Raw genomic sequence first — 12406 nt, forward strand, 5'->3', positions numbered from 1 at the left:
GCCTTTTTTAGTGCAGGTATATGAGTCATAACATCTGCACCTTACTCCTTCACTATGCCTTTTTTATTATTAGTTCACACTTAGTGCCTGTCACTCTCAGTTTCCTGCTTCATGGTGCTAGGACTGAGGGTTGTCTGCTCTCATTCCTCAAGACATCAACTCTTCTCTGGCCCTTTTAACCTGTGGCTTCCTATGCTGACACGTCTTTTGCCTCTGTTTGTCTGGTACTTACTCTTAGGTTAACCCCAAAATGGAGGTCAGCGATTCCTCATTCCAGAGCCTCCAGGCTCTGGATAAAGTGAAACAGAACAATTCCCTTGTTCCAAAGCTGCCACTGGATCAAACCTTGCTGGTCTAGCTCTTTTTTAATCAATCTTTGCTTCACCAACCTTATGTCCCACAACAGCCTGACAGAAACACCAGCCTGATTCCTTCATTTTCCTTTGAAAACATAGTGATGATTCTCCCCTCTGCACCAATGCTACCCCCCTCACCTGAATTGTTCTCTCCTTCCTTTCTACCCATCTCTTTTACTTGTCTATTTGTCCTTCAACATCTCTAGTTCAAGTCAGACTCTCTTCTTGATACATACCCTTACTGCTCCACTTCAAGCTGATGTTTCCTGTCCTTACTCTATTAAAGCTCTTATCTGTACAATGATTATTGGTGCTTAATCTTTACTGTCTTGTATTGTTATTATGTCCTGAATATGTTCTGTGCCAATATGCGATTATAAATCCCCTAGGGAAAAGAACTGTCTGTGTTTTTTTATAGTATCTCTCACAGTGCCTAGCGCATAGCAGATACTCATTACCTGTTTAAGTAATGAATGTAAATATCCATGAGGGGTAACACTATTAAAATAATTCATACCAAGGTATAAATGACTACTACTTTCCTCTGCAAAAAAAAAACAATGGGAATAGAACACTGAGAGAATATGAGTCTTATATGGGTGGGAAGAGACAGGATTTTAACTTTGGAACGCTGTAATGTCTACAGAAGGCAAGTCTAGAATAAAGTGCTACAAGTCAGAAGCTTTAGGGCATGGGGCACCAAAGGTATGAAGATGGGGGAGGAAACATCAACATTCAGAATAAGTTAAAGGAGTAATGAAGAAATAGAGAAACCTGGCAGGTAGCTAAAAGATTAAAGTTTGAGAAGCTGCCATAGAGCATTTCTGCCTGCTTCCATCTCTAGAAGAGGTTCTAATACCTACATTCCTCTCCCTCCCACAGGGGACCACAATATTGGTCAAATGTAGATAAAGATATTCCTAGAACAAGAGACTAAACCCTGTATCCTCATTTCCTTTCTAGAAAGTCTTTCATATATGTTTCATCAACTTTAATAAAACTAAAATGATTTAATTGATTCAGTTATTGGTGTAATATGGGGCATGCTGTTATATACCACTGTCCTCTTTCTGGATTGGTGCTTTGGACTTGCCATAAGAGATATTAATCAATAAAAGGTTAAGAAAACAGAATAATTTAAACAGTAATTAGAACTCCTTTCTAAAAGAGTTGGGATGCTTTCCAATAGGATGGTATATAGCCTTTCTTATAAGTAGTCCAAAATGTTTCATTCAACTTTACAAAATGATGACTTTTATTAACAGGAAAACTGAGGTATCAAGATGCTATGTATCTCAAAACTACTTAGGTTAAGTGGACTACTCCAATGCTTTTGGCAATGTCTTAAAGATCTAACCACAACATTATGGATTAAGTACTTTTGTTAAAATGGCTGGTTCACTGAAAAATCAGATTACCTTATACAATTGGCTAAATTCAATACGAGAAGATTCTTCAAATTAGCAATCGACTTAAGGCTGACATCAGTAATCCTCTCACAATCGGTCATATAAATATGGCGGAGATCCTCGTAACATTTATCCATAAGTTTGAAAGTTAAGTCAGTGATCCTATTATTTCCTGTTAAAATATAGACCCCAAAGGCATCACATTTACCGTTAATATTCAAGATCAATAATAGTGATGAAATAGTTTAATAATGTCACTAACCTTCCACTCGAACCTTGCTAAGTGAGCAGTCAGTAAGATATTTAAAAGCATTGTCAGAGAGATGAGGAGAACCAATGAATACTACAGATGTAATGTTTTTGCACCTTTCAACTAAAACCTTTAAGAAGAGAAAAAAAAAAGATGATCAGAACAAACCCTATATTCTAGAACAATTATAGAACTAAGCCTTTCATATATTTAGAGCAGGAAAGGCACCTTAGAGGGCACATCAAAGTAAAATGCACATGTTTTCAAGATGAAGAAACCATAGCCCATAGAAGTGATATGACTTGCACAAGGTTGCACAGGTGCTAACAGTCAGAGCTGGGATTCAAACTCAGTCTTCTCTCTAATTTGGATCAATCCTTACCAGCTGAAAAAAAAGGTGTCTATTGCAGCCTTTAACAATCAGTCTTCCATAATATCAATTATGAGAAATTTCAGGGCAAAAAATGAACTATTCAACAAATATATTTCACAGATAAATTTTTCAAAGAAGGCTTGTGAACTGTTAAAAATCACTTAAAACACCTGAATTCCTGAAATACTAATGAAATGAAAACTCCACTTTTAACAGTTTCCCTTGTAAATACAAAATTAATAATCTCTTCCTTTAGGTTAATACATTCTAAACTGAGACATTCTTTGGGAATTAAAGTAGAAAAATGCCCTCTTTCCCCATCCCACCCCCAGATCTATAAGTAAACAGAAAAAGCAAAGTGAAAAATGAGTTTACTACAAAACCCAATATTTTCTCTTTCATATTGTCTTGGCCAAGTTTTTTTTTTAACCTACAAATTCCACAATAAAAATTCCAAAGTGAATATTTGTTTAATTAAAACATACATGTATTGGCTTAAAAATATAAAACATATGAACTTCTTCCTTTGCAAAGTTTATATCTAGTTTCAATGACAGCTTTATTACTGCTACATGGCAAAAATATAATGGTTAAATTGGAGAAAGCTCATCTCTAAAAATTAAAAGCTTTACTTGAATAACTAAATTAAACTTGTCAATTTTCTGCAAAAGCCAAAAAAACACTCAGACATCTATTGCTAAAACATATCAGTTTTAAAGATTTATTAGTTTTCTTGACTAGTGATTTAAATCAAATCCATCCTAATTAGTTCATTAGTTACAGCCTTCAAATCTTTTTACCATTTTTTAAAAATAGTAACATAGTTCAAATTTTCTAATAAAGTTTGCTAATGTCAGAGGACAGAACATCAAGTACCATTTAAATGTTAATATAACATAATAATTGAATGACCATGTCCTAAGTGTATAAAAAGTCATGAGAAAAAGGAACATCAAAAAGGATTGCCACATTCAGTGGATCCTGTTACCTTATCTGTAATGCTGACAAGCTCCAAACTACTTTTATATACTAAAACTTTGTGTTTAAATTACACCATAAAACAAAAGTAGCTGGAGAGCAATGGAAAATTTTCACAAGGGATTCAAGGACACAAAGAAATTAGATGTTTACAAGTATATGTATAAACTTCTATGTGTATATGTATATATGCATAGATAAGATATCCCCTATATATATAATGAGCTCTCTTTTCCACCTGTATGCACCAGCAAAAGGCTGGTATGTACCAACAAACTTGTCAAAACTTATACAACTAGCTCTGAAGAAGGAATAGTCAACAGACATTTAATAATGTACCAAATACTGTGCCAAGTGCTGGAGATACAAAGAAAGGCAAATTCACAGTCTCTGACTTCAAAGAGCTCACATTAGAATAGGGGATTGTGGCAAAATGCAAAAACTATATCATCAGATACATAAACAATATAAATGGAAAGTGATCTCAGAGGTAAGGCACTATGAGGAGAGGGAAATACGAGATGTCATTGATATAAGGAATTCCCAGGTGAGGTCACTCCATTGATATAAATTGGCACCATCTCTGCAATTTAGGGCTTAGAGATTTGACTAGAACAGAATTGTCAAACCCATGGCCCACAAAACTTGTGTGTCCTGAAGCAGATTAAAATGTAACAAGGAAATGTTTAACAAAATAAACAAAAAGCACAGCGCAACCCAGATAATGTTACTTTGTGGTTTTCTAAGACGGATAAGTGGCTGGCAAGAATCTGTTTCTGTTTGAGTTTGACACCACTGAGGGTTAAGTCCTTTCATTAACAAGGGATTCAAGGCAGAAATCAATACTAAGGTCAAATCAGTGACACGAGAGTGTGTTGCACGTGGTAAATTTCACGTTCAGTCCAATTTTGCATTTTACCCAGTAACAGCTATGTAGTACTTTAAGGATTACAAAGTGCTTTACAAAGACTCCCCTTCAGTTCTCATGACAACCACAGGAGGTAGGTACTAATGTTATCTCCATTTTTTCAGGGGAGGAGATCAAGGCTGAGAAAGGACAAGTAACTTACTCAAGTCACACTACTGTTAAGTATCTGAGGCAGGCTACAAACTCAGATTTTGCTGATTATAAGCCTATACCTAATCCACAATGCTACCTAGCTGCCTATATAGTTAACATAATGATTTGTAAAAAAAAAAAATAACACTTTTTCTAACCTTTCCAGTCTTCCTACACTTTACTCCCTTCCATATCCTCTGCAATCCAGAGACACTCTCCTCCTTTCTGTTATTTGGATAAGATTCCCTGTCTCCAACTCTACCCATTTTTTTCTGGCTGTCTTCCATGCCTGGAATTCTCTTCCTCCTCATCTCTGCCTCCTGGCTTCCCTGACTTCTTTCAAGTACTAGCTAAAATCTCACCTTCTACAAGAAGCCTTGCCCAATTCCCCTTAATACCAGTGCCTGCCCTTTGTGATATCCCTCCCTGACCCCCACCATTTGTCTTCTATAGATTTTACTTGTACAAAGTTGTTTGCATGTAGTCTTCCCCATTAGACTGTGAGCTACTTGAGAATAGGGACTGAGGGAAGCTTCAGAAACTCTATGGAAGCAGACCCTTGCACCTTGCCCTTTGGTCCTTGCTCCTCATCCCTGGGCAGTTCTGTCCTCTCCCCACTTTCAATGGGTCTACCATTGTGATAAAGAAAAACAAGCTACAGTGACCACTTCTGACAGTATATACACTATTCTGCCCATCTTGTCTCTTGGCATGAGAAGATAAAGGATATTTACAGGGGCATCTTTGGTCTACCACTCTCCAAAAAGCCAGTTGAGTCACCTAGCCTAGTCATATGCTCTAGATCAGATGGGATCCTCATGACAACAAAATCACCACAAGGCAAATGTCATGCTGTAAATATCAGGCCAAAATGTCACCTTTTTTAAAGACCAGGCCCACAACTGTGTGCTCAACTTGCTTCAAACGGTTATCCTTAATCCCAACTGCTTGGCAATGATTCTGCCATTACCCATTTTGAAATATGAGAGAGGGCAGAGCTAAACCATGAATACGGTGAAAAAAACTATGCCACAGCCATAGCCTTTCCCTTAACTTGCCCAGCCCTAGGGCCAAGGTAACTTCTAGACCTTTCATATCTCCTAAGCAATGTTTTGGCTCACATGGGGCCTCTACCCCATGTATATTCCTGTACAATATTTTACACAGCTGTGGGACTCTAGCAGAACCACACTTTAGCCTATCTTCTTACTGCTGGGCTAAGATTCTGTGAAGCCATGCACCAGCAGCTTTCCAGCTTTCAAGGTTCTGATAACATAGCATAGCAAACTCTCTATTTATTCCATAACAAGTCAGAGCAAAACATTCACAGAAAATCAAGGTACAGCACTCACAATGTTACAACTTATCATAGAAAATCAAAATAGAGCATTCACCATGTCACAACTCAACAACTTGTCACTAAAATGGCCACATAGTTTTCAACAAAGTACAATCACATTCAATCATCCTTAAGGAGGCTTGCCTTAAGGGACACAAAGTACAAAAGTCAAAGTTCTCTACCCATGGAATGCAATTAAGTTACAACTTCAACAGTCACTGCTTAGTACCCTCTTAAGAGGTAGTAGAAAATACACAGGCCATCCACCCCTCAGTCACAAGTAAGTTACAATTTAAGCAGTCACTAGTCAGTACTCTTTTAAGGGGTGGTGGAAAATACACAGGCCATACACCCCTAGGTCACAAGTAAGTTATAATTTTATCAGTCACTATTCAGTATCCACAGAGAGGTTTTTTCATCTTGACTTGGGGGCAGGCTTTCAGCTTCCATGGTTCCTCTTCCATGGTGCCAGCTCCTGCCTGAATCTAATCAACTGTCACCTGTGTTCAAAGACAGATAGCTCCCAGCTTCTTGTCTATCTCTTCATGCAGTTCCTGCTCCACAATGAAGCTCACAGTGTCCAGTCCATCTCAAATCCTTCACAGTACCTGTTCCTGGAAAGAGAAAACTTTACAGAGCCACAGACAGACAAAATAGCAACACCACAGTCATGTTTCCTCTGGCAGCTCTAGGTGGCCCTTAGAAGTCCTCAGCAGCTCTAGCTGGCCCTCAGAAGTCTTCAACAGCTCTGTTCTCAAAATCAAAATCACTTTCTCCATGGAAGTTCCAGTCCAGCAGCAGCAGTCCAGCCCTCAGATGCTCACTGAGAGAAATTCTCTCTCTCTCTCCGGCAGCAGCTGCTCTGCCTCCAGATGCTTGTCCCAGGAAGTTCTGAATGTTCAGATTGTGCTCTTCCTTAAATACGGTATAGTTTCTTCCTGTTCAGCCCCTTCCTGTTACATCAGCAACAGGGGATCATACCTTCTGTTTCTTTAACAGAGGCTTAATTTGAAACTAGGTGCTAAGTACCTCTCAGCTTTCCAATACAAAGGGATCTTCAAATTTCATTACTATTACAGATTCCACCATTCAACAACTCCAGGCCCCAACTATATGTTTAACCTCAATATGTTCTGACTACCAGACCAGGGATGCCCTTGTGCCAATTAACCCTGTCCCAGCTCCCACCACCAGTAAACTGGTTGAAGTATGGCAAAGGCCCATGCACAAGGCCAGGCCTATAAAGAGCTGGACCTGGGCCACAGTTGCAATATCATCCTGACAACTGGTTCAGAGCTCCAGCTTTGAGAATATCAACTATGGAGCATGGGATCAAGCCTCAAGCCTTGAAGACAAGTTCTGACCTTCACCCTAAAACACCAGCTTCATTGTTAGGGTGCTCTGATTACCAGGACGATTCCCAGACTGTACCTTCATCATATCCCAGAAAGCACCCAGCCACAAGTGCATCTTCACCATGTCCCCAGTACTGGATGACAGCCATAGCTGTGCTATTACTGGGTCAGAAAAAACCCCAGCCTAGGACAATAGTTCCACTGTCACTAGTCTTCAAACTCTTGACCAGAAGAATAAATTTATTCCTCACCAACCTTGGGACACCGGATCAAAGCCCTTTCTGAACCCTTCATGTGCCTTGAACACATAGCAGATACTCCTAAGGAATTGTTTACAAGGCCTAGAATACTTCTGGGATATCACAAAGATAAAAGCCATGGGTGGCTAAGTGGCACAGTGAGTAGAGCACCAGCCCTGGAGTCAGGAGGACCTAAGTTCAAATCCAGGCCTCAGACACAACACTTACTAACCGTGTGACCTTGGGCAAGTCACTTAATCCCAATTGCCCTGCCCTCCCCCCTCAAAAAAAAAAAGATAAAAGGCAAAAAAAGGCAAACCAGATCTTCACCTAGCCCTGAATGCCAGAACAAAGATCCTCTCAACAATAATAAAAAAATAAAATTAGACAAAAAAAGTCATACTTAAAATGCCTCCCTAGCACAAACCAAAGGTTGTACTGGGGACTGTTGCCAACACACTGTGACTTGGCAAAATGCCACCAGAGATTGGAATGGGCTCTCCAAGCCAGATACTTTAACTGTCAGACTAAGGAAAAAAATCTTTTAATAGTACTGCCAAATGCATTTTTATGAAAGGGAGAGAGCTGTGTGTGTGTGTGTGTGTGTGTGTGTGTGTGTGTGTGTGTGTAAAACATTGTATTTTTCCTCATAATCTAGGGCTTTAAAACATATTCACACATTTGCTGTTATATCTAAAATTATTAGAAAAACACATAGGTACTAAGTAGCATAGTACATAGAATGCTGGAATACTTGAAGTATGAAGACATGAGTTTGAATCCTGCCTCAGATACTGATTAGCTGTGTGACCCCAGACAAATCAAATAACCTCTCTGTTCCTCAGGGTTTTTTTTTTTTCAGCTGTAAAATGGGGATGATAACAGCACCTACTTTCCAGGATTGTTGTGAGGATCAAATGAGAAAACATAAAGCATTCTGTGAACCTTAAAGTGCCATATAAATGCTAGCTATCATCATCTTATCTTATCTCAGATTCTGATTCTAAAGACAATTTGGTGACCTACTTTTATACAACTATCCGTCAGAGTTGGCATATCATTGATGACCAAGTGCTTTATTCCAGTGCAGCTGCTGGCAATATCCCTGAATCCTTGAACTGAAATCTAAATTTAAAAAAAAGGGATGTTGATTTTGAGTGAACACATTAAAATAACATTTAATGAAACTTTAAGACAACAGTAAAAAAGGATAAGTTAGGCAGATCCAATAATAAAGGATGAACCTACAAAAAATGTTGTTCAAAGTGGGAGATGTAGAAAAGTAATAATCACATTTGTTTCCTTAAAATGTCATCCTTTCCTCGAAAATACTAATATAATCAGGTCCCAATTATCCACATTTATGGAAAGCAATGGATATCTATATGCGTACCTGCATACATACACCATACATACATGCATACATACAACATGTTCCCAAAAATTTTTGGGATACCCTTTATTAACCTCTGTGTGTACATGCACATGTGTGTGTGGACACATACATATTCACAAATATATAATCAGTATTTTGTTAGGCTTTCATGATACTAAAATATTATGTCAAAATGCAGAATAAAAAAGCAAAATATAATCAAGGAAAGCACTTCATTCATTCATTCACTGAACAGATTTACTAAGCACCTACCCAGTCCCATATACCTATCTGAATTGAACTATTATTTTGAAAGTATTATGCCCTTTCAATATGAAAAAAAAAACCAAATGACTGGCCATAGTAAGATTTATGTGTCATTCTTTACTTTTTCAGAAGAAACAGGTGCTCCTCTATTTTGTCAGACATTCATGTCATCTTCATCCCAAGAATGATATTTCAAGTCAAAGTGTCAGTTCTTTTTATTGGGACCTTAGGTAAAGGTGTTTCTAACATTGGTTATGTGGTCATTGGACTGAAATAAAAAAAAAGATGCTCCCAAATACAGAGAGGTTAAGTAAATGACCTGTCAATGGTCACACAGCTGGTAAGTGTCAAAAGTGGGATTCAAACTCAGGTTTCTCCTGAATGCAAATCCAGCAATCTTCCACTATACCACAGCTTCCCCATATGAGGATGACAGAAATACCATCAATGAAGTCTCAGGTGTCAAGCATCCAGCTCCAGTGATGTGAAACCAAACTGTCCCCTTTCCAGAGGCAACTCACTCATCAAATAAGAGAGTACCAACTTCAAAGGCAAGGGAGGTTCCTATAATACATGATTTCTCAGCTCTTTGATACTGCACACTCTGGGATTAGCAGGGGAAAACACCAAATTTTGAACAGACCATCAAGGAGAACTCAAGGATAGCTATTCCTATACTCTTACACATTAAGTAACCAATTAATTTTCCAGAGAAATGAAATTTATGAACCTGCATAACTCATTTCTCTCTTTCTCCTCTCTCTCTCTCTCTCTCTCTCTCTCTCTCTCTCTCTCTCTCTCTCACACACACACACACACACACACACACACACCCACACACCCACAAACACACACATCAAGAATTGGCAGTGAAAAGAATATTTGATCTGAAACAAAAAGTTTGGTTCTGAATCCCAACCCTGCTGCCTTCTTCTTGTATGACTATGGACAAGCCACTTAACCACTGTGGGCCTGAATTTTCTCATTTACACAAGGGATGGGTTTGGTCTAGAAGGGTACCAACGAACTCCAATTCTATGATTTGACAAAATTAATTTAATTCCATAATCTATTTGGAGGTGGTTTCTGTAGTGTAATGGTTATTACTTCACACATGAAAGGGTCCCAGGTCTTAACCAGCAGAAATAGGTCTCTTGTGACTTTCTTTCTTTGAGGCAGGTAGGTGGCACGATGGATAAAGTTCTGGGCCTGGAGTCAGAAAGCCATTCAAACATAGCTGTGTGACCCTTGGCAAGTCACTTAACTTCTGTCTGCCTCAGTTTCTTCCAGAGAAATTAGGGATAATAACAGCACCTGGCTCACAGGGTTGCTGTGAGGATCAATGAGATAGTTTTTAAAGTGTTTAGCACAGGGCCTGGCACACAGTGAGCAGTGTATAAATGCTTATTCCTTTCCCCTCATCCATTCCCTTATTTACTGTTCCTCCTAGACTTGTCCAGGAATGAAACTAGAGATTGGATTTGTCACCCACTTTGCCTGAGAGTCTTCCTCAAGGTGGGTATTTCCTAAGGATTGTTCCTCAGGCCTCTTCCCCTCTTTACACCCTCTCCCTTGTCAGTCTCATTCATTTCAGTGGCTTCCACTACCACATCCATGGAGATGACTTTTCACTCTCTCCAGCTCTGAACTCCCTCTCTGCATCTCCAGTTTTCAGGATGTCCCCAGGTGTGGCACACGGGCATTCAACAGTTGTCTCCACTTTTTAAATTCCACTACCACCAACTAATACAGATTCTAATAATCACCAGCCTGGACTATTACAATAGCCTCCTAACAACTCATCCTGCCAACTCCAAATAACCCACTATTGGCCTTCCTTATGTGTCTTCAACAGCTCCCTCTTGCCTATCAAGGAAAGTTGGCTCCCTGTGCCTGCATTCAAGAACTGTCCATCTGTCTCACCCTCTTCTTTGTCAGCTTTATTGCTTATTTCTCTATACACTTCATAATCCAGTGAACACATGCTACACTTTCCGCCTTTGCTTACATCATTCCCTATGTCTTAAATGTCCCCCCTCTCCTTTTTACCTATCCAATTTTACTCAACTTTTAATGTCTATCTCAACTGACAGCTCCTCCATAAAACCTCTCTTGAACACCAGACTCCCCTCCTCCCAAGAGAAATTGTGTTATTGTGAATACAGAACTTGAACTGAAATCAGGAAGAATTGGGTTCTAGTCTGGCCACAGACACTCATTAGTTTTGTGACCCTGGGGTAGAAGGGAAGGGAAAGGGGAAAAGAAAGGAAAATTCACTCTATCTACTATGTGCCGGACTCCACACTAAGTAAGACACTTAAAATCTTTAGGCCTGAGTTTTCTCATCAGCAAAAATGGTAGTTGGGTTCAGTGTCCTCAAAGGTCCCCTTTCCAGCTCTAAATCTATGAATCTGTGATCCTTTGGGATATAAATTAGTATTTTTTTGTCCTTCTAATGCTTAATTGTTTTGTATTATATTTATTTTTTGGTCTTGATATGTAATTTACTATAATTGGTTCAGAGCAAATAATTGGTGGCTGCTACAATCTTAGTCCTTTTTAAATAAAAATATTTCAATGCATAAAACATTGTATAATAAATTCTAGTAACTTTTATTTTAAAATGTATTTCAATCTTGGCTTCTAATTTTTATGACACCTCAGAATTATTAAAAGTTCAACAGTTAAATTATAATCTAAATTCAGAAAATGTTGCAATAGTTGCTGTCATATTTTCTGTTGTAAGTTAAACTTTATGCTCTCAATGTATTGTAACTAAGTTTTCTCAATTCCTGGGAGGTAAAAATTCACATGAATCCAAAACTACAAATTGAGGTCAGGGGGTTTCATGATACTTTCAGAATGGTCATAAATTCCACTAGAAAAAATGTTATTTATGTTCTGAAGGGAACGTGGTCTACCACTAGGATGAAGCCCTAAGAGTCAGAGGTCCTGCTTTGCTACTAACTTATTCTGTGAGCTTGGACAAGTTATCTAACTATACCTCAACTGTCTCATCTGCAAAACAGGAATGATGTCTAACAAAATGAAGTTGCACCTTTAGTTTATATTAAAGGCATGATATATGGAAATATTCTTTAAAAAAAAAAAGTTAAATACTGTATTGCACAAGAAGGCATTATCTTTCCACACTAGGCTCAAGTGGGCATGGTCGGTTGACAGGGTCAAACACAAAACCCTTTACTAGCATGATAGGACTTGCCTGAAATTGCAGTCTGATTCAATAGTCTTTAAGAATCTAGAGTCTCCTCTAGGCCATGATGAGACATCAGAATAGTACTTTTTGTGGAGGCCTCAAAAATGAATGATTGCTAAATATAATCATACAATCTAAGGGGGGAAAGCTACTTGCTATAAATGTTACACATAAAACCCAAGCAGTAC

General features: G+C 38.5%; 1 protein-coding gene across 1 annotated transcript in view; it reads right to left on the reverse strand.

Moving 5' to 3' along the window:
• Positions 1-12406, reverse strand: part of LOC138175977 (F-box and leucine-rich repeat protein 13-like) — a 205099-nt gene that overhangs the window by 100258 nt on the left and 92435 nt on the right. The window contains exons 6-8 of the mRNA XM_069106590.1: positions 8386-8484; positions 2028-2145; positions 1775-1937 (exon numbers count right to left, since the gene is read on the reverse strand). Coding sequence (XP_068962691.1) covers positions 1775-1937; positions 2028-2145; positions 8386-8484 — 380 coding nt within the window. The remainder of the gene's footprint in view (positions 1-1774; positions 1938-2027; positions 2146-8385; positions 8485-12406) is intronic.

This window comes from Petaurus breviceps, unplaced genomic scaffold (assembly GCF_028583685.1).
Source record: "Petaurus breviceps papuanus isolate PSGF00001 unplaced genomic scaffold, PetGlider_PUasm1.0 80, whole genome shotgun sequence".
NCBI classification, from domain to species: domain Eukaryota; kingdom Metazoa; phylum Chordata; class Mammalia; order Diprotodontia; family Petauridae; genus Petaurus; species Petaurus breviceps.